Genomic DNA, 24,243 nt, shown 5'->3' on the forward strand with positions numbered 1-24,243 from the left:
CATTTATCACTGCTATGCTTAAGTTTCTCTTAGGCTATAATATTAACAACAAAAAAGACTTATGTTTTAGTGTCAACCTTTCTCTCTTTCCTGATAGAAAGTAACTCTTGCTTTGTACTACTCCAATTGAATAGACTATTAACATCGTCATTTCATCTCTTACTTTGCACAGGTAGAAGCCCTGAAGAGTCTTTAAGAAAAATAAAGAACTAGTTTTCTGAGCTGGTGAGGAGAAAAGAAAATGACATATCATTTATTTCAGAAGAATGCTTAGCTGCTGGGTTGTTCTCACCTAAAGAACCTATGTCTGGCAGCTCAGTCCAAATTTCTCACTATAAATATTTTGGCTCCAGAGCATTAAAATAGAAACTCCTAAAGGTCATATAATGGTAACTTTGTTTTGGCCTTGAGGTAGTTTAAGAAGTAGTCTGGAAATCTTGGAATTTTGTCTATCATGTTACCTATAGGGATGAGTCATCATAGCAAGTCAGACACAATAATAAGCTAGTTTAAATTTTCCCCTTAAATATTCTCCCTTCATGCAGGCAAATCTGCCAGTTTTCTACTATCCAAATACATGTACTTCTATGTGAAAATTCTTTGGGGGATATCCTTAAGTTCCTAAGTTCCAGGAATAATTCCATATAGACATGGTTTTTTAGGTTCATTAAACATTTTGAGTGGGAACTAATGGGAAGAGAAAATACAATGCAAGATGCTTTTGCTATTGTTGTTGCAGGGTCCATTATAAACTTAGCATTGAAATTCAAAATAACCAATTAAACTTACTTAGCAACTATTTATGTTGAAAGCAATTTCAACATATATACAGTATACTAAACCATTTTCATTCATTCTCATCAATTCTTAATCAAGAATTTTTGTCCTTCATTCTTGTTCATTTTTTCTTTAAATAAGGTTCAATGCTATGCTTTTCCCCCCATTCCCATTATTTAATACGGTCTTTTTTGATCTATTTGCATTTCTTAAATGTATTGGTCTTAAATGGATTATAATTTCATTAATATACCAAGATTCATTTTATGATATCTCTATTGCTGGCCATTTAAGATGTTAATTTTTTATTTGTTTCTTTGTGATTAAATATAATACTGATAAAAGAATCTTTGAATAAAAAGTTTATTTTTGTTGTTTTTAATAATATTTTCAAGATCTACTCTAAACAGTATTATTAATGAATCAAAGAGTATGATTGTTTTTAACTTACTATATAGAGTTTCTCAAAAAGGTTGCACAAGTTTGCAATTCAACCAGTAATGAATTTGAATACCTGTTCCTCTACAACTCCTTTAGCATTGAGTTGCTTCCTATTTTTATAGGAATGATACCTAATCTTTCTCACAGCTGGGCAAAAGAGCAGCCAATGTAAATGAAGAATTGATAAAAAGGTAGCTCCCATGACTTGGGATTGAAAAATTACTTTTACTCTTATCTTTCCTAAGGCACATACCTAGCTTCCTATAAATGTTTAGTTTTAATTCTCATTTTAAGGTTATGATCCCAAGAGGCTAATGGGAGGTTTCTGAATTCTAGTTCATGCAAAAACCTAGATACTCTTCATACCTAACAATTCAACTGAATATCAAAAAAGTTATTCTATTCCAATTAGAAAAATATCTATTAAGGGCTTGATATGTGGAGAAGCATATAAACTTACTGTGTGTGAGGACTGTACAAACCTTTTTAGAAAGTAGAATACCATATTTTAACAAAATTATAATGCTCTTTGATTTATTAATTACATCTTTAGAAATATATCTTGAAAATCATTGTCAAAACATATATCAATTTTCCCTTCAATGACCTTTATAATGGCATTATATGTAATCACAAAGGACTTAATAAAAGTATTGTCTAAAATTAGAATAATCATATAAATTAATAAAATGGATTATAATCCCTTTAATATCAGTAAGATTAATTCTTAGATAAATTTTAAATAAGACATTATCCTGCCTTCAGAGGATTTATAGTCTAGTTAAGGGAGAGGAAATGAAATACATTCATGAATATAATATTATAATTCTTGTTACAAAGCTTCAACAGGAAGGTTACATTTGGGGAACTGATCTAGAGTCTGGTTTTTTTATTTGTTTTCTTTTGTTTTTAAAGCATAGGCTTTCTGTATTAGCAGAAAAAGATCTAGTAGCAACTCTTGTGAGTGCCAAAACATGTGAAAGGTTAGGAAACATTGGATAAATTGTATGCTATACGTTTGGGGATAAGGAACCACAATGTTTGCTCACTTATTATTAGACTGGCTGTCCTGAAAAGGATACTGAAAAACTGAGCCTACAAGTGATAAATGATTGGGAGTCACAATGGTGAATTTCTGTAAGGGGCGCAGCCAAATGACAATAGGATATGACAAAAAGGAAATAGTTGGCAGTAACAGCACTTTATAGGAAAAAGGTTTATGTGTCAAGAGTTCAAAGCAATGGCAAAAGGAAGGGCAAGTCAAAAAAGTAACATAAAATCAGGAAAGACTTCTGTTGAAATGTCACCAGTGACATGAAAAGGTCACTTATCCTCTCCGAGACTCAGTTTCCTTATTTGTAAAACAGGAATGACAACATTTGTAGTACAGGATGATTGTAAGGAAAAAATAAGTATTATTTATAAAATGTTTTGTCAATCTTACAATGCTTATATGTCAGCTATTATCATTATTGGGACACTCTGGTGTGGTAGATAAGGAAGTGGCCTTGGATTTAAGTTTTGCCTCTGAAAGCAACTTACTGGAAGCTCAGGCAAGGCCTGAACCTGAACTAGTAATACTAAAATATTACAGAGAAGATTTCTGATCTCCCATGGAAGAGAAGTTTCTCAAAGCAATTCTCACCACCCATAAAGTCATAGGTACAGAAAGAAAAAGTAATAAAATAATTAGTATTAAATCAGATCAGGTGCCACCTGCTCCAGCAGAAATTGCCTAATCCTCTCAGCTACCATTGATCCCACTCCAAAATCCTGGGAACAAAATATTTTGTAGGTAAAGTTTGAACTGGTGTATCTGTGTATATGATGTTTCCTTTCCAATACAAGGCAAGCTCTTTGAGGGAAGGAATTTTCCATTTTTTTGCCAAAATGGGATGGTAGATAAGATGGTAGATACAGAGAAATAGATACATGTTGGTAATGAAGAACTGGCCTTGTTCCATTTAGATGATAGAACACCTTTTGAGATTTGACATACCCCTGAGTATTAAATGGAATGCTGAATGCTGACACTTATTAAAATCTACAGTAAATACCTACACTAACTGCTATTTAATCCTTAGAGTATTCAAGTCATGATGAGGAAATCTCTAAAAACATTTTACTGATTCCAAACATTGCAAGAAAATGGTTACTGTTCCTTCCCAGATGAGTTGCTGTTAATATTAGCCAGAAAATGAATTCTCACAGTTGGTTTCTCATTTATTTTTAGCTCAGCTTAATCTTCTACTATTGTGCCATGACTTCCTTAGTGTCTCACTACTACAATCCCTCCATTTGGAGGTAATGCATATGCTAACTCTTGTGTAATCTTAGTAATTGTGTCAATCGTGTAAAATTTTTTGTCAAAGTTCCTTCTGAACTTATAACATTCTCACCATGATGTGACTATATGAACCATCCATAGGATTCCAATATGGAGACTTTGAAAGAAAACTATTTTAAGAATTCATTTGGCAAGTACAACAATATTTAAATTCAAAACACAGGTCTAACTCATTGTCCCCCTGTCCTCTCCTTAGGAATTTTCTCTTTTGTGGATTTTTATGACAATGATATCTCTTGGTTTTCTTCTCATCTACATGACTGCTTCTTCTGTTTCTGTTGTTAGACCAACAACCTTGCCCTGTCACCTAACTGTAAAGTCCTGTACAGGATCCTTTTCTTTTCTTGCTGAATCCTTCTCTCATGATAATCTCAACAATGTCCATGAATGCAGTTATTATTTCTATTTGAATTACTTCCATATCTATATATTCAGCACTAACCATTCTTCTTTATCCCAGTCCCACATTCCCAGCTGCCCAAGGGATATTTTAGAATGGACATGCCATAAATATCTCAAGCTAAAGTCTAAAATAAGTCTCATTATCTTCTCCCACCTTCTTCTACTTCTTATTCTCATTTGCCTATTTCTTTGAGATCACCATAATTCTTCATATTACTCAGGCTCACAATCTTGTAGTTATTTATCCTCAACTCTTCCCTCTTCCCTTCACCTGTTTTGTCAAATCAGTAGACAAGTTTTGTCAATTCTACCTCCTCAATGTCTTTCACATCCATCCCCTTCTTTCCACTCATGTGGCCTCCACTCGAGGTCAGACCTTATCATCTACTATATATATCAACCTATGTTACTATAATTAACTACACTTTAGTCTCTCTAACTCTATTCTTCCTCTCTTCAATTCATCTACTAAAATATTGACCTATGTCATATGTCATTCTCTTACTCAAGAAACTCTAGTACCTATCAACTGTTGAATAAAATGCCAACTTATCTTTTTTTCACAATATTATTCCAGCTGACCTTTCCAAGGTTATAATGTATTATTCCTAAACTGACTTACTTGAAGTTCTTCCTACTCAGCATTTCATTTGTTATGTCTGCCTTTACACAGGCTTCCCCCCATGACTGAAATGTACTCCTTCAACTTTTGTTTCTTAGATTGCCTTCAAAGGTCAACCCAAGTGTTTATTATTCCTTACATAAGGTGCTTTCTGATTCCATGCCCTTTGCTTCCAGGTGCTTTCTGATTCCATGCACTTTGCTTCCAGCTTCCAGCTTCCAATGAAATCACTGTGAATTTATATTTATTTTTATATAGAAGAGTTTTCCTTTTTTTATAGAAAAGTCTTTTCCTTGAGAGCAGGATGTTATATTTCCCAGATCCTACAATACAGCACATAGTAGGTGCTAAATAAAGGATTGTTGAGAAATTGATTAAAATTATTTTACAATGTCCCAAACAAAAAGTTCAAAGAGGATTATACTCTCATTGCAATGTTTTAATACTTAGAAGGAAAGGGAATGAAGCAAATGCTATTATAAGATCATGGCTCTAGAGATACTAAATCTAAAATGTGGGATGCATATTGAAATAAGCCTTTACACATAACGCATACACAATTTAAAAAATTAGTTATTCTACACTCACTTATGAAAGAGTTAATACTTTATAAGTTAGTGAATTTCTAGGGCTCTCCAATACAGATCAGGTAACTTTCCTAATAATTTATATAGACATATGAGTATGTGTATGTATGTTTATGTGTCTATATACCTGCATGTGTGTCTATATATACAAAGCTACATATATTAAAATGAGTATGAATATGTTTGCATGTGTATATATTCACATTATGCAAATACAACTTTACATTTAAAAAATTCTGAAAGAAATTTTCATTCCATAAAAATGAGAATGACTTAGAATTGATTGAGTCACATGAGGATCTGACCCAGTTGCTATTTCCAAAGACTGCAGAAGAAGAAAAGGAAGTTTCAGAACCCAAGATCAAACCAAAAAGATTCACAACAAAACAGCTGGCAGGAGTATTTTATCATGTTAGTGATTTTTGCTTTTCTTTTTTTTTTAAAAAAAGCAATTAAAGTTTTAATCACTTAAAAATACCTTAAAACTTTGAGGATACTTTGTACATTTCTTTTGAGAAGCAAACCAACAATAGAGAAAGGGAGAGCCTTGAAATCAGAAAGATCTGGGTTCAAGCCTCACCTCTGACCCATACACGATCCTGGGCAAATCATTGACCAGACTCTCACTGTATTCTCTAAGACGGTAAATTTGCATCAGCAGTGGTCCATATCTATGAAACCACTTGGTCTTGGTCTAGACCAAGATGATTATTCTATCATTTTAAGTTTTGCAAGGTATTTTCCTCATGAACAGTTAGGTAGATGGCATACTAATCCTTTCTTCATTTTAGAGATGAGGATACACTTTGGTTCTGAGAGGGTAGTCAGCGTTCCCATAGTAACATATTTATATCTGAGACAAGATATGAACTCAGATCTCTGGGTTGTGAGTCTAGAACTCTCTATTTCCTTTGCCACACTGCCCCTCCATTGGCTTTTTTTAAATTTATTTTTTATTCTCATTTTGTACAAATGTTTTTCTTTACATTAATAAAATATACTTGTTTACAAGTAAACAAAATACCCCTCCCCCCATGAATATAGATAGGCTTGCTTGGGCAAAAAAGTAAAGGGGGGAGAAAAAAATTAAAATTAAAAAAAAAATAATAGTAATAATTGTAGGTATGGCCAGGTGGTGCAATGGACGAAGCACCAGCCCTGGAGCCACAAGCACCCGAGTCCATATCCAGCCTCATAAACCCAATAATCACCCAGCCATGTGACATGCAAGCCACCCGATCCCCACTGCCCTGCAAAAAACCAAAAAGAAGAAAAAAAAAGACCCAAAATAAAATAAAATAGTAATAATAGTAGGGGTGGCTGGGTGGCAGACAGAGCATTGGCCCTTGAGCCAGGAGCACCCGGTTCTGAATCCGGCCCCAGACACTCAATGATCACCCTGCTATGTGGCCCCAGATTTTTGTTTTTCTTATATTAAAACGAAAGATCCAAATACTTCAAGATTTTTTAAAGGTCAAAGATAATTTGAAGATAATATTGCTCACAATCATCAGATATACATCAGAAACACTAGGGAAAAAAGAGACTCACTGTCCAAACATCTATCTTCAGAAAAAAAAAAAGTTGCACAGCCAAGCACTAGGGATAAAGGCTAGGTGCAATGGATGGGGAAGGAGCAATATACTGCACAACTATGTTAACTTTACTCTGCAGCACTATGCATACTTTATCAATACCTTTACATTTGATTTCATAATTCTGTTTATTATGGTGGTATAGTATTTAATAAATATTATTTGAAGACATTTTATGACTTACATTAAAAGTATTACCATATTTTCCCATATATAAGATGAACACTTTTTCAAAAAATTTGGGAATGTCTTATACAGTGGCTGTAGATTTTTTTTCTACTTGCATTTCCTGCTTTTTTCATGTTTGTGGTCTTTGTGCTCCTTGTTTTGCATGTGTTACCAGTATATTAAGTGATGTTTTGCCACATTTTGCCCAGAAATGGCTCAGAAAAGATTTTCATATAGTGCTGAATTCAAGTTCAAAGTGATCCAGTTTGCAAAAGTGAATGGAACTCATGCTGCTGACCCTAAGCTTGGTCCTCCAAATGAGAAAGCAATCTGAGGCTGGCTAAGGGAAGAAGAAATTCTACTGAAAATGTCCTGAAGAAGAAGGCCATGAGAGGCAAGTCAGCTAAATGGTCTGAGTTAGAGAGGGAATGGTAGAGATGGATTGAAGAGCAAAGGGCCAGTGGAATTCCTGCGTCCACAAAGATGGTTCAGCAGGAGGCCAGAAGAATTGCTGATGAAAAAGAAGTGACTGATTTCAAGAGTACACTACTGGTGCTTTAGGTTCATGAAACAGAATGGACTAAGCCTGTGTCCACACACCAGACTTGCCCAGAGAGTGCTTGTAGTCAACCACAGACAAGAGCATAGGCAGGAGAGCACTCAGAGCCTTTTCTGAGACAGTGATTCATCATCAAACACAGATGAGGACAGGTCAATGGAAGGTGTTTGATGGTGATGAGGAGTTGTATGAGTTTTATGATGAATAAAACTTGAGCTCAATACATTTTAAAAAAAAATTGGGGCCCCCAAATTAAGGTGCATCATATATATAGGGAAATATGGTATTGTTTATGCCTTTGTTATATAGGCTTAATGAAGCAGGTAAGAAAGGGCTAATTCACTTAAAAAGTGCTCTATGTGGAGGTCTATGGGAGGATTTACTTGTGTAAAGTGAGAACTATGTGTGTGCATACATGTGTGTAACCCATTTGTGCATATGCACTTTCTTCTGAAGCAATCCTATCTTCTTCAGGAAACTTTCCCCAACCTCTCTTAATTCTAGAACTTTCCCTATTTCTATCTATTCTTTACATAGTTCATTTGTTCATATTTATTTGCTGGTTGTCTCCTCCATTAGATTACTATCTCCTTGAGTGAAGAGGCTATCTTTTGCCTCTTTTTGTAACTGTAGCACTTAGCCCAGAACTAGCACGAAGAAGATGATCAGATTTACTAACTGACTTTATCTTGCAGCCATCTTTACACATATGTCCTTGCCTTGGTGTGCTTATCCTGGTCAGTTCTTTCCCCCACTAAGTTTTCCTTTTCTAGGACCATAATCTAATCAATCCCAGAAAGGATATCAAATTACTCCCTTGTGACTCTACTCACCATCCGTCTAATTGTTTTAAACACAATACTCTTCCCTGGCCACCCTTTTTCTATTTGCATTATCTCTTCCTGTAAGAATATAAGCTCTGTGACATGAAGCACTGTCTTTGTTTTTGTTTTTGAAATATTCATGCTTGATCAGACAGTATGTGCTTAATAAATACTTATTCACTCACTCATCTTTCACAATTTATGATGCTCAAACAATGACCAACAAGAATAAGAAAAACAAAAGACAAACTCTTAATGATATATCTGGGAGAGGAAAAGAGAAGTTCTCAAGCCCATTTTTGTAGTATTTGGTACAATCTGATAACTTACTTACACAAATAGGGGAATTTTTCCTTGCTATCCAAAGAGATTCATACAGGAGTCACTTCAAAAGAAAATAAGTCAAGTTTTAACTCTTGATATTCTTCAACAAGGACAAATCAAAATTGATTAATCAAAAGAAGTAGGGGGCATTAACAGAGATTTCCTATTTTTCCAATCTCCTCATACCCTCCCCAAAGTGCCATGTCAGAAAGAGGGCAGAGGGAGAACAACTTATTTATATCTCAAAAGCAATAATGGATTTAGCTGATAAATTAATTTGTTTAAAGGAAGATGGGTGTCTTTGGTGAAGGTTCTTGTTTAATGATGAACTGAATAAGTAATAGTTTGTAAAAATTAATTCTTTTTCAAAGCTTTTAGAATAGGAAATATTTTTGCCTGCTGGAGATATGAAAAGAATGGTCTTTTGTCCCTTGTGGTTTCTTTCTAATTTTAAAATGTCAAGTAATCTCTGAAATACTGAAAATAAGCACAATAAATATACTTAATTAATTTATTGTGGAGGGAGAAATAACCGTCCAACTATAGCCTCCACAAATTTGTTGGGTAGCTAGTAGATGCAGTATGGGGAATTGGCTGAGAAAGATGAGAAATTTTTAAAGAACTAATATTTATTTTGCTATCTCTAATATTTTATTTTTTCCTCAAGGATATTTTTCTCCTAATCCATTCAATTTTCATCAATGTAAAGCAAGGAAACAATGTAAAGATTATCAGACTGCTTTCTATGGGAGGGTGGGTGAGGGGAGGGAAGGAAGGGTGGGGGGAAAATTGTAAAATTCAAAACCTTACCAAAAATTATAGGTAGAAACTACTACTGTATATAATTGGAAAATAAATAAAATGTTTATATAAAAATTTTTGGATTTTTCCTTCTTGTGGTTTTCTTCATTTTTACTCCAATTCTTCTTTCACAGTGTGACTAGTATGTGTAACATGATTATAAATCTATTGTTTATATGAGATTACTTGCTATCCAAGGGTGGGGAGAAGGGAAGGGTAGGAGGAAGAAAACATTAAAAAAGTGAATTGTATCTTTACATATAATTGGAAAAATAAAAAAGTAAAATAAAAAAAAGGAACTGATATTTACTGATTTGAGACTGACCTCTTTTTTCACTGGGGTGCTATGTGCCGCTGCTGCAGAGAATTGTTCCAATGCTTGCTGATGTTCCTCCCTGAGCGGCTGCTCTGTTGGCTGCTGTTGAGCCCCAGCTTGTCCCTGTTGTCCAGGGGCTTCTTGGTGCTCCGGCTCTTGGTCCTGTTTTGATTCAGAGTCAGATCCAGATTCTGTAGTCATGATTGATTGTTCTGCAAAAAGAGAAAGATAACCCAACAACTCAATACAGTTTTCTCTCCATGAAAGCTTAAAGGTGAGACATGATATTAGAGAGAAAAAATTAATCAATTAATCATTTAATTAATTAATCAATTAATGAAAAAATGAAGAAATACTTAATATTTAACAAAGGATTCTGTTTCTATGGACTAACAATAGATATATCAAATTTATTCAATGTATTACACTTATTTATAGCCTGAGGATTGTGAGCCATGAAAATTTTAAGATTCAGATAGGGAAAGATTACAGACTGATGAAGATGATTACAGGTTTTGTTCTTTACTATTTTTTTCATAAAATAGTCAAAGTCTAATATTAAAGTAACAAATCATCATTATTAAAGTATACACTCAACTTCTTTTAAAGAAATTTGATGGATCAGACAAATCAATTATTGCCTCTAAAGTTCTAAAATACTCTCCCTTCTCTCTCCTCCATGATATGCCACTTTGGGGAGGGAGTGAGGAGAATGGAGAAATAGGAAATCCCTGCTAATGCCCCCAAATTTCTTTTTATTAATCAATTTTGATTGATCCTTGTTGAAAGAGTTAAAACCTAGCTTACTTTCTATTGGATGAAAATTAGTTTAGCATAGCTTTCTACTACTCCTCAACTGTTTCTCAAATGACTATTTATTGTACATTTGCCTTCTTCCTACCTCCAGTGTGAATAGTGCAGAATTATTGTTGTTTAGTAATTTCAGTCAAGTCTGACTCTGTGATCCCATTTAGGGTTTTCTTGGCAGAGACACTGGAGTAGTTTGTCATTTCCTTCTCCAGTTCATTTTACAGATGATGAACTGAGGCAAACAGGGTTAAGTGACTTGCCCAAGGCCACACACAGCTATTAAGTCAGATTTGAGGTGAGATTTGAATTTAGGAAGGAGTCTTTCTGACTCAAGACTCACCACTCTATCTACTGTATCACATAGCCATCCATAGAGTAAATGGCTCTACTCTATAGTATCTGCAATCCCAAATCAGGGGTAATTAACCTGGGTCCATAAACTTTTAGAAAATATTTTGATAATTTTATTTCCATATATATAAATATAATTTTCCCTTGTAATCTTTTTCATTTTATGTAATGAACTTTAAAACACTGTTTAAAGAAGGAATCCAGGGCAGCTAGGTGGCACAGTGGATAAAGCACCGGCCCTGGAGTCAGGAGTACCTGGGTTCAAATCTGGTCTCAGACACTTAATAATTGCCTAGCTGTGTGGCCTTGGGCAAGCCACTTAACCCTATTTGCCTTTCAAAAACCTAAAAAATAAATAAATGAATGAATGAAGAAAGAAAGAAAGAAAGAAAGAAAGAAAGAAAGAAAGAAAGAAAGAAAGAAAGAAGGAATCCATGCTAAAGGAAACCATGACAAAAAAGATTTATATTATCTGCCCAAAACAGATTAAGCTGTGAATTAATACTAAGGCTGGCATGACTTCTCCCTTTAGATTTTGGATCCTTTAGATTCAAACCTAAAATATGACAGGAAAGGCTATTTTAAACCTATCCATCATTTTTGTATTTTCTCTTGGTCTCAATTTGCTCATCTTCAAAATTAGCTTAGATTTGATCATCTCAAGACTCCTTTTCACTCCCATTGAGAGATAACAGAATTTCAGAATTCGAAGGGACCTTAATGGAGTCTTATAGTCTAATTATCCCCAAAAGGAATCCCCAATATGATATTCCAAATAAGGAAATTCAGATTATATTTAAAGACACTCAGTGAGGGAAAAATATACTTTTCTAGGCAGCTCATTCTACTATGGGATTGATCTAAGTATTACCCCCCAAAACAAATTTGCCTTATAAGAACTTCTAATTGTTGCTCCTGGCTTTATCCTTTAGGATCACATACACACACACACACACACACACACACCAAATCCAATCCATATTTGATATGAATTCCCCTTTAAGTACTTCAAAGCAATAATCATGTTCCCTTAAGTTTTCTCTTCTTCTTAAGAAGTAAAATGTTCCCATTTCCTTCTCCTGACCTCACAGAACATGTACTAAAGGCCCTTCACCATCATCATGGTCCTCCTTCCAGACTGGTCTAGTTTATGTCTTTCCTATAATGTGACATCCAGAACTATATCTGCTCTTCCAAATGTGTTTTGACTAGAGCAAAGGATAATAGAAAAGCAAAACTTAAATTATACCTGTTGTTAGTCACTTTTTCAGTCATATGTAACTCTTTATAACTCTGTATAATTCTTTGGGGGGTACTGGAGTTACATTGCTATTTCCTCCTCCAGTTCATTTTTCAGATAAGGAAACTGAGTCAAAAAGGGTTAAGTGATATGTCCAGGGTTACACAGCTAGTAAACGTCTCAGGTCAAATTTGAACTCACAGTCTTTCTAGCATCAGATTGGGCACTCTAACCACTGTACCACCTAGCTAGCTGCCCCCTTATTCCTAGATGCTGCTAACCCTCTCAATGAAATTCAAGATTGTATTAATTAGTTTTTTTGGCTGCAACATCACAGTGTTGACTCAAATTGAACTTAAAAGTCCATTAAAATCCCTACATCTTTTTCATTCAGACTAATCCTGCCTCCCCTAACTTGAGGGAATAATTTGTATAATTCTATTCTGAGTTAATGGCAAAGCCGTATTTATATGCAGGCTAAGATCCCTGTGAATACCCATATTACCTTAACATGCCATTCTCTATATACAGTTTGTTTTTCCCCCTTAACAAATCTACACTGAGTGAATTTTGTTACAGGAAAAGTTTTGATTCTTTCTTAGAGAGAGAGAGATATGAATGTTTTGATGCTTTGGAATTCTTGGTCTATGTATTTAATTATGCCAAAATTTGTGCATTTTGTTTTTGCATCTCTAGCTAACACTGAACAATAAATCTACTGCTTTGGATCTAACAAACATTTTTAAAGTTATTTATTTTTTTAGGTTTTTTTGCAATGCAAATGAGGTTAAGTGGCTTGCCCAAGGCCACACAGCTAGTTAATTATTAAGTGTCTGAGTCCGGATTTGAACTCAGGTACTCCTGACTCTAGGGCCGCTACTCTATCCACTACATCACCTAGCTGCCCCTAAAGTTATTTATGTATAAAATATAATCTCTGAGAAATTTATATTTTTTTCTAGGTTTCCCGAACTTTAATTCTTATAAACTTCTTTGTAGAAAACTAGGTACTATCAATAAATTTATTTTCTTCAATTCAAATACCAGTTCAATCGGTATGCCTACAATAAGCCAGACTTTGTGTTAGACAAACTGGGGAGGGGATGTATCACTTCCCAACATAAATTACCATAATTTACATGATATTCTATGCCCTGATATTTTTATCAGATCACAAAGCTTCTGAGTGACAATCAAATATGTAAATTAGTTATAAACCATTCCTAGATACCTTTTCTGAATCAATGAATCAAAAGTATAAACTGAATATATGAACTGAAATGGTTCTATCTATTGTCAATATAGATATTAGCTGAATTCAATTCCTGCTTTTATAAGGGGAATTAGAAATAATCTGGTAAATATATATATATATAACTTAGGCTGCCCAAAAATAAGAAAACCAACTAATGCTTCCTTAGGAGTCCCTTCCCTCTAAGAAGCTGGACCACATCAAGGAAAGGATTTGTTTCAACAGGTAAAGGTGAGAAGATTGTGTCAATGCCCTACAGAGATCAGCTGAGTGTGTGTGTGTGTGTGTGTGTGTGTGTGTGTGTGTGTGTGTGTGTATAATCTAATGGCTTCTAATATAACATTCAAACTCCACATTGGTATTTAAAGTTCTTCATGATCTGGTTCCAATCTACTTTTTCTAGACTGATTACATATAACTCCCTTTCACACACTTTCCATTCCAGTATGGTCTTTCTACTCATCTTACACAATGAACTCCATGCCTGGAATAGCCTCCCTTCTCATCTTTGTCTCTTAAAATTCCTTATTCCCTTCAAAGCTCAGATTAAGGGGCATCTTCTAAATGAATCCTTTCCTTATCCCCAGATTATAAATGTGCTAAATAATAACCTTGCATTTATTTTGAATATACTTAATGCTTCATATAAGGGATATGCTGTTTTCCTTGATAGAATTTAAGATCTAGGTAGGCAGAAACTATGGCAGCAATGCTTAATAATCAATTCACAGAGATGAGCTCCAGGAACAGGGACAATGATAATATTCATAACCCCAGTAGCCCACATCTAAACATGAGAGCAGAGATAATAAATGAATTTTATCTATTTTTCAATTTTATTGATAAAAGGAGTTTTCATTGAGACAACAATCTCTTCCACTGCATATCAACAACTTTTTCTAATTTACTATCTTGGAGAATTAGTCTTGTCATGATGCCAGACTCAAAGAAAGAATTTTGTCAAGGGATAAACCCAGATCTGTCTTCATGACTCCAAAACAGTAGAGCAAACTGTTTCTCAGAGAGTTTAATACAAGTAAATGCATATAAAATTCACATATATCATTGAGACATGATCACATGACAGGAATTATTAAAAATTCCAGTCTGGTATTTATTAAGTATTAATGGACCTTATTTAAAAAATAGATTGTTGCTGTTCATATTTAATTTTCATAGAGGATTGATGACTTCATGGGTAAATATCTTCACTCAAGTATGAACTGGATTTAAGTGAGGCAGAGTTGTACAGTCATCAGCTTCACCTCTCTTCCAGAGTCATTGACATTCAATGGCAAGGCAAAAATCAAGATGACTGATAATGGCACAGAAAACAATGCATGACTTTGGCATCTTCACTTCAAATGTTTTCCTGACTGTTCTCATCTATCCATTCTGCCTGGAGGGAGTCTTCACATGCTTGGGGTAGACAGTCTATAAATTTTATAGGAATTTTAAAAAAATCCCTATAAAAACAGATTTTAGACCTTTTAGTTATCCTCCATCTGGTTTAGCCCATATGCCAAGATTATTTTATCAGGTTGTGGCCACTGGGCATGCTACAGCTTCCTGGAGTCACAGGTAAGGGTTGAGTGTCCTAAATTTTTATTATTACTTAACTCTAACCTGTCCTTAAGTGATCTAAAAGGGAAAAATTAATTCTGCTATCTACCAACATGAGTTTGCTTTTTTCAAATAAGTTCTAACATAATTATCAAGATTTTATTATTTATTTTATTAAGTGCCTACTATGTGTCAGATACTACTCTAATCACTGGGGACATAAACACAAAGAATAATATCCTTATTCACAAGAAGCCTATATTTGAAAGCAGGGACATTGAGGTAAAGTAGGAAAAGTAGTGGGAAAGCATTCTACATTTTTTACTAAATTTACTTGTACTATGGAAATCCACTGATAATAGGATCATAAAAGATCATTTTTAACCTCTTTAAACAAATGGGAGACTTGTCTTCTAGTTTCAGGATCTGGTCAGATTTTTTAAAAATTCAACATGTGAATACTTTTCAAATATAATCATATGTCATAATATAAATATCTATTATTATAAAGTTTTTGATTTCAATGCTCTTTGTATCTTAATTCTAAGAAAAAATAAAAACTAAAGACAAAAACTGTCTATAAGAATTTGTCTAACAATTTTATCTCAGTGTCAAGAGATTTTCCAGTGTCAGAATAACTGTAACCTTAATCTGTCATTTTTGATGAGCATTCAGAATAACTTCACAGTTATTACCCAAGGCTGTAATACTTACTTTATGTAATTTGAATCAAAATATAAAATTAAATATGACCCAAAATGTGATGATTAAATCTCTGAAAAAAATCAGTCTCCCAAATATGTACTATAATCCTTTATCTATAAGTAATGCCTTCAATCTATCTTAATTGAATATGTGGTACTGTATAATGTATATTTATATAATTATGCATATAATATGTAATTATATGTAGTACTGTATATATATACTATATAAAATATATAGTAACTACTGTTTCCTCATGAACTGTTTTGATGAGAGAAAAACTTGTGTTGTTTTTGATGTACTGATTGTCCCAAAATGTGAATCTTTAGACATATCAATGACTAGAATTAAGTCTCCAGTGATAGAAATCAGGAAAGTAAAAGAACTTATTGTGCTTATCTTATAATAAAGTAATAGTAAAATGCTAATTTATGCACATATATCTAATTCAATTTCAAAAAGTCATTCACTCTTTCCTCTTCCATCCCTATCCTTTACCCTACAAGATAATAAACTGATTTTTACATCTACTAGTCATTGCAAGCATATGACATCAAACATGTATTTCATAAAAATTCTACCTTTAACTTTATAGTGAGACAAGCTGCATTTTAAAAAATTCTTTTTAATGGTTCAGTCATTGTTCTAAATTAAACTTCCACAACATTACACAATTAAGATTCTCCTTTCTCTAACCACTGTCTCTTCTTTATTGTCTCTTTTCATCAGTTTTTCTTCTTTCTTTTGAATGGTTAATTATGGCTATTTTCTAAGTCTCAGTTCTAACTTCTTTCTTTTCTCTCTTTGTACTTCACTCCTTTGAAGGAGATTGCTCATTCATGTGGTGGTAACTATCACATATAAGGCAAATGGTTCCCCAGTTAATTTGCTAATTCTGACCTCTTTGAAGTTCATTATTTCCAGTTGCCTATAGGTCCTCTTCACTCAAATATGCTGCCGATATCACAAACAGTTCAAAACTGAGTTCTCATGTTTATTTCCTTTATCATTTTTATCATGTCAATTCCCTAAATGACCCAGATTATTCAACTTTTCTACTTTTGGACCTGACTTTCAGGACCTTTTACCAAATTGTAGCTGTTCTACCTTTCTTCTTATTTCTTACCCAATCAAAAAGAGTTTTTTTAATTGCAATAAAGAATCAATCTGAATGGCTTATATTCCACTAAAAATGTTATGCTCATTTGCTTTATCTCATGCATCTGCACACTGAATTCTTCCATTTGACATGTCTCCTTTTCTCTTTCAATATCAAAATGGCTTTTCTCTATTACGTTATTTACTTCCTTCAAATACCTACCTCCTTAAGGAAACCTTCCATGGTTACTACTAAATATTGGTGACTCCTCATCTCAGTACCTCCTCAACATTTACATTCTCAGTATATGCTGAAGTCAACTTTCAATTTTCTGCGCTAATGGAAGAGGTCATGCTATACGTAATGCCATAGCAAAAGTCACTGGGGTCTGGTTTTTTTAAATGCACTGGGTGGTAGAGGATGACCTTATTCCCAGGACATATTGCTTAATAAATATGTTTAGTATGGATGGGAAAAGGAGTGCACAATATGTGGGCTTGGGTAACAGAAAAAAGACTCATTCTTTTTGAAATGTGTATTTTATTTCAATATGCTTATCTCAAAGTTGCATTAAAATAAAGAAACAAGTATTTTATTTACTGCCCATATGGTTACTTTAAATTTAATTTATTGTATACTGTTGAAAGTTACAACAGTCCTAGTCACAAATGCACCTAATGATACAATCTCAGAGATGGAAGGGCCCTCAGGAGCCATCTCATTCACCTACATTGAAAGCATTTCCCCCAGGGTTCAAGAGTCAAATAGGCACAAGCCATCAACATAATAGAGAAGTTGGATCTAAAGTCCCAGTCACTACCTGGAATCCCAAAAGAGAGATCAAAGAGGAGATCAAGAGGGGGAGATCAAGACCAAAGAGAAGATTAAAAAGGGGAGATCAGGAGCTAGAACTTCAATTGATAAATGGTCTACAACATCTCTCCTCGATGTCCCCTACTCTCTATTCAGACTGAATTGCTTAGACCTTCTTCACCTCTCACCTGAATTATTGCAATAATCTAATTGATCTCAAGTGTCTCCCACCAATTTCCAGTGTAATATTTCAGAAGGGCAAGGTCTCATCATGTTACACTCCCCAACACTCAAACTCCATTGACTCTAGATCCAATATCTTTATCTCATCCTTTTTTAAATGTTTATCTTTATTTGTTTGATATTATTTTAAAGGATTAATACAGTAGTATATGTACGTAACTTATAAATAAGCAAAGATACAATTATTGATGCAATTATTTAACTAGGTAAGCAATCAAAATTACATTCAAATATTAAAGATGGGTCAGAGGTGAAACTACTTCATTCAGCCCCATTCACATTGATTCAGGATTAAACAGCAGAATTTCCTAATGCCTTTACCAGCTGACAGTTTAAATTTTCTCTGCACAATTTTTACTTACTCTCACTGTTAATTTTCTGAGTTTCTTTATTTTGTCTTGATTTTTAATCAAAGAAAGAGAGGGCTTTGTCCATTCTGAGACCAAAAGTGCTCTGAGAGAACCCAGTTGCCCCAGAAAGTGGGGAGGATTGGAGGTAGCAAGACAGTAAGCATTTAAATAATACTTGTGGTAGGTATGCACTTGGAATTCAGAGGAAGAAGCTATTCTTAGCTTCCTACAGACTAAGAATGAAAGAGTAAAAGGAAAAAGGTTTCAAAGGTAGCATTTGCAAGTGCAAATAGAGAACCATGGAAGAATTCTCAGCCTGATTTAACTAAAAAATAGTTATCAGTATGCATTTGAGGCTTTGCTCTCTTATAGGCAGATTTATTTTAAACAATTTGTGAAAGTTGAAAAAAAATCAATGTTCATGGTTCCCACTTAGAAAAGGTCATCCCAATCTCCCAATAAATAATTGCTTCACTAAATCGGTTTCTAGGTTTAAAATCAAACTATCTTCTACAGCTGACAGAAAATATTCTCAAGATGCTATAAGAAACTAAATGTGAAATTTAAATCTGTAACATTATGTGCAAAAGGAAGAATTCATAAGTAAGCAATATAACTTTTCAATATTGCTATAAAAGGATTTTATTTATTGTGTCTTCCTGCCAAGGAAAGTAGAAAGTAGAAAGGAAAAGAACATTGATTTATTTCACTTACTTCCCACATAAGTAACTCCATAGGAGAACTGGGACTCATAAAATTCCATCAATGTTATATAGGTCTCTGAGTCTTTGTGAATTTTTTAACATCCACAAATGAGGTAATATCTATCAGTAATGAAGAAATTAGCAGACTGTTTCTGCTCCCATAAACAAGCCTTTCCTTTAGGATTCCCAAGAATTAGCTTTAAAGGAAAAAGCAGTGGGGGTAGGAGCTTGGTCATTTGCAAGGAAGGAATATTGAGAGACTTAAGATGTTTTTGAAGCTGATTAAGTTCAATGAAATTGATAATGCAAACTGTTCCTTTAGTTTAAATGCTTTCATCTACTTTATTTGAATGGTTGTGGCTAATTATCTCTCCAAGGAAAAGAAGGCATCTATCTACCTTCACAAAACTTCAATATCATCTAGTAATTATTGTAAACCTACAGTTAGAAAAGTTACATAGCTATCATGATGTGATAGTTTAGTTTATAAACTTAAATTTTAATGTGAAAGTAAAACAACCTAATGATATAATTAACTAATGAAAAAATATTTGTTAGAAAATTACTAAGCTTCTAACACTACAGAAAATATAGAAGAGATAAAAATCATTGTGCTCAAGGAGAAGGTATGATAAACTTTACAGATTTCTCAGAATATTTATATGTATAATGTAATAGATAAAACAATATTAATATATGTAAACAACTGAGAAAGCATTGAGATGGTATGGTGCTTCTTACTTGATAAGGGAAGGAATCTTAGATCACAAGTTCTCAAAATCCAAGAGTCCTAAATTGTCACAAGGGAAGAGATAAGTTGCTCTCATGATGATGTAAGAAAGCATTGGTAAGAGATAAAGACTGATTAGAAGGTGCCAAAAGCATTTAATACAATTCTATTGGGACAGATGACCCAAAGACTATAGAGTATAAGAATAGATGGGAGCATGTCTAGAAGACCACTAGCATTTTCAAAAATTCTTTCAATAAATAATTTACAAATGCCATTAATTTTTAAGTCTGATGGTTTAGATATATTTTTCAAATCCTTGTAATTCGTTCCAAAGTATTTAAGTAGCACATTGCTAGGCACTGTGATAGATACTGACAATACCAAAACAAAAACAGAATAGTCTATGCCCTCAAGAAGATTAATTTTTCCCCATAGAATAATATGTACATACAAAACAGTCAATAAAAGTAACTAAGAGGAGAAAGTGCACTAAACAATTAGAGAAAATGAGTAAAATCATATGGAGGATGACACCTGCAAAATACCTTTAAAGAAGCTAGAGACATGAAGGAGCAGAGGTCAGACTAGAAGCAATCAAGGAAAAGGGGGATGGATCATGTAAAGGCATGGGACAAAGAGAGAAGAAATGCTATGAACAGAGATCAGAAAATAAAAAAGTTTGACTGAACTGTAAAGTCCATGATGAAGAGGAAATATGAAATCAGCTGAGAAAAGAGGAAAAATTTGAAAAGCTTTAAAAATCAACCTGGAATTTTTATTTTATTCTGGAGGCAAATAGGAGTTAATGTATTTCTGAACAGGAGAGCAATAAGGGTAGACCTAGTTTTAGGCATATATATTTGAAAGCTACATGAAAGATAAACTACAAAGTAGGGATATTCCATTGACCAATTAAGAGGCTACAAAAAGAGGAGATGACACCTAGAATGGCTATGTTGTGACTGGAGAGGAGAGTTAAAAACAACTGAATTGATAAGTAAGAAAGAAAATTGATTAGGGACTGAGATTATGATTTTGACTAGAAATATGGTGGTATCTTCAATAGAAAAAATGGAGGTCAGAAAGAGGGATGGGTTTTAGAGGGAAGATAATAACTACTAGGTTTGAGATATTTATGAAACTTCCAGTTGGATATGCCTAATGGATAATTATTGATACATCTAGGATACACCCAGAAATGGTTAGCATAGAGGACAGTAGTTCCAAGGTGACATGCTTACTGAGAGAGGGGATAGACAGAGAAAAGGAGACCAAAGACAAATAAATCCTTGGAGGTAACCATTCATTATCCTCTCCACATACAAGTATACAGCTGATGAGACTGCTGAGTTGCCAAGTAAGTAGAAAGACAGTCATTAAAAATTAGTTTTATGAAAATCTAAAGATACAGAGAAAGAAGGTTCAACAATGACAAATTTTCCTAATAGAACCATTTATCAGTGACTTTAAGAGAACTTTGAATTCAGTCTGTTCCTAACTCAAACAGTTCAATCCAGCTGACAAAGAAACAGCAATTTTTTTAAAAAAGGAATTAAGTTATTTTAGTGAAAAGCCACCAAGATAAAAAAAATATATTCTCCCAACACTTCTACCTTAGTATTTATGCCTTACTTTTTCCAAATAGCTTGAGACTAATGAAGAAATCAGGTAGATCAAAGGCCAGCAGAAAGGTGGCAGAGAGGAAATGGGGAAATGACAAAAAAAATTGAACATAAGCATGCTGTGCTCAAGTCTATTTGCTTTCCTAATTAACTATAATATCTCTTGGAATCTATAAAGTGAAAGACATAGAAAAAATGGAAGAAGAATGCAGATGAAAATAGGAATTTGACAACATAGAAAACAAAGAGCAGATCAGTTATAAAAAAATGAAAGAGAAAAGGAGACAGAAAGCCTGGAAGAATATAACTCCAAGGACAGAAAAGTAAAGATTAAAACAGAGAAGGGAGGAACAGGAAAGTTGGATGATTAAAACATATAGACACTACTTACAACTCTTGAATTGACCAGTATACAAATGTTTACTATAGCCTGTTTCCATTTCTATGCTGGGGAAAAAAAAGCAAAGAATAGCAGAGACAGCCCAACAATATATCAGGAGTTAGTCAAGGGAAGGGGTGAACATCTGGTATTGATCTGAAGTAGATGAAAAAAACAGGGAACAAGGGCAGGATGAGGAATACCTATATAGATATATACATATATTGATATTGATATCTACATATCTATACCTATCTATCTATCTATGTATGTATCAAGCTAGATACCACTATATATAAAAAGAAAATCACCAAAAATATCAATAATTCACAGGAAATCAAAGAAAATAAAAGATACAGTTGTGGGAATCTCTAAAGAATTGAGTTGGTAAGATACAAAGAAATAATGGAGCTGAAGGTTGGTTGGAGCTGGTAAATTCTCTAAAGAGATCAATGTAAATACATAGGGAACCTATCAATGAAACTAATTCTAAAATTGAGATAGAAGATTGAAGCAAGGGAAGGCAACAGAGAATGTGTACAAAGATAGGGCATAGTGCTTTAAAAATAGTGTCAGAAGCATTGAAGCTGAGAATGAACTGAAGCATGACCAAGAATGCTAATAATAACAGGATATTTTTAGTTAGACTGAGGAAAAGTACATTTAAAATGGACAAAAGTATTGGTCAAAGTTAATGGGATGAGGAAGAGAAAGCAGGATTGTTGAATCCTTCTTTTGTTTTTGTTTTTCTCCACCAAGGGAAATGACCATCAGAGTAGAAAAGACAAAGAATAGAGAATATCATGTGTAAACTATTACCAGTCACTCAGTTTATTTCTATCCCTGCCAAAATTATATTACAAATTGTTTAAGGGAAAGTTAGTGAATATGTAGAGTAGGAAACAAAATTCAGCTTGACTTCAACAAGATCAGGTTAGACTAGCCGTATTTCCAACCTGGAAAGATTTCTTCAATGAAGCATCTCAGGGTTCTGTCCCTGACCTTATGCTAATTGACATATTTTTTTTTTGGCCAAAAAACAAAGACCAAAAAGTAAATAGCATATTTATCAAATTGGCAAAAACTAGGAGGAAGCTAACATACCAGAGGCATCTAGGTGGTGTAGTAGAGGAAACACCTCTACTTATTCACCTTTTTCATCTATTGGTTGATCTCATTCTGTGATCCTCAGCAAGTCACTTATTCTCTCTGTCTCAGTTTCTTCATCTGTAAACTGAGGATAATAGTACCATCTACCTCCTAGGATTCTTGTGGGGATAAAATAATACTTTTAAAGTGCTTTGTAGACCTTAAAGCTCTCTATAAATGCTAATGATTTTTACTATAATTGTTGTTATGATTATTATTCTAGGTGACAGACTTGGTACACATAAATATCAAAGTCTAGAAAGATGGCCTGGAATGAAGATAAAACAACTCTTACACTTGGGTCTAAAAAACTAAAAAATTAGTTTCACATATCAATAGTGAGAAAGGGCAAGCTAAAGGTTGCACTGGTCAAGATTTAGGGTTCCTAACATCCATAGACAAGGCAGCCATTCACCTAGATAAGACATTGAGTCCTCTCTCATACGTTAGCTGGGATACAAAGGAATTCAGAACAAAATTTATTAGGAGGTTCAATTAAAGGAAATTTTTCAAGTAATCACTGTAGAAATACTACAAAGTGAAATTATACTAACTACAAGGAGTATATCATCATTTATAATCCAAGAAAAATCTGATTTGGTGCTATTTTATTCTCCCTGATGAGAAACAGCCATGACATGTCCTATGAGAATGAAAAGCTACTCTTGAAACCAAAAGGTCCTAGATTCAAGTTCTGCCTTGCATTTAATAACTATGCTCCCTTAGACAAATCACTTTACTTTATTTGCTCCAGGCAATTCTCTGCCTATAAATTGCAGAAAAGGTGCTGGCCTGCAGTGTTAGATTCCATTTTCTCATCCAGGAGCTCCTTATACCACTGAAATCACAAATCTAGCCCCTATTTCTATGATAGTGAGAAGGAGGGTAAGAAGCCAATTGTATATACCCTTAGAACCCTGGAGTCTGTCACTTCATACTTATCATCAGCTCAGTTATAGTCAGCATTTTAAAACAAAATGAACAATAACCTTTCCTTAGCAGAGGAGGGGCCTGTCTAAAAACTGCATTAATTACTTTACTTCTCTCTAAGGAGTGGTTTGGTGTCCGAAAATAGAAATTTACTAGTGATTCCATTCAATAAACTGAAAAAATTGAAGACAATTTTTAGCATTTTTCCTCTCACTGGGAATGTTTTCAAATACTGATAAACTGCCTCATTTTTTAGTAAAACATTTTTCTTTTTTAAAATCCAGGGGAAAAGCATTCAATGTGTTCGCAAGTGAAAAATAAAAATGATATATTTTTATGTCAAGTGGTAAATAATTTAAAATGTTAAATAATGTATACTATTATTATATGTCAGTCTATAATTACATTTTAAAATTTCACTGACTCTAAATACCAAAAGAAAAGAAAAAATACCAATATTCCTGTAACATCAGAACTGCTTTGTTTCATCACACTAGTACTTTTCAAAAAGCAAGACAGTCAGCAAGTTCCTGGGGG

General features: G+C 33.8%; 1 protein-coding gene across 11 annotated transcripts in view; it reads right to left on the reverse strand.

Moving 5' to 3' along the window:
* EPB41L3 (erythrocyte membrane protein band 4.1 like 3) overlaps nt 1-24,243 on the reverse strand; it is a 244,688-nt gene that overhangs the window by 167,433 nt on the left and 53,012 nt on the right. For all 11 annotated transcript variants that reach the window (XM_074202418.1, XM_074202413.1, XM_074202416.1 and 8 more), the window contains one exon: nt 9,773-9,975. In XM_074202418.1, the coding sequence (XP_074058519.1) occupies nt 9,773-9,964 (192 nt within the window). In that variant the 5' untranslated portion in view covers nt 9,965-9,975. Of the gene's footprint in view, nt 1-9,772; nt 9,976-24,243 lie in introns of those variants that run through there.

Source organism: Macrotis lagotis, chromosome X (assembly GCF_037893015.1).
Source record: "Macrotis lagotis isolate mMagLag1 chromosome X, bilby.v1.9.chrom.fasta, whole genome shotgun sequence".
Classification (NCBI taxonomy): Eukaryota; Metazoa; Chordata; class Mammalia; order Peramelemorphia; family Peramelidae; genus Macrotis; species Macrotis lagotis.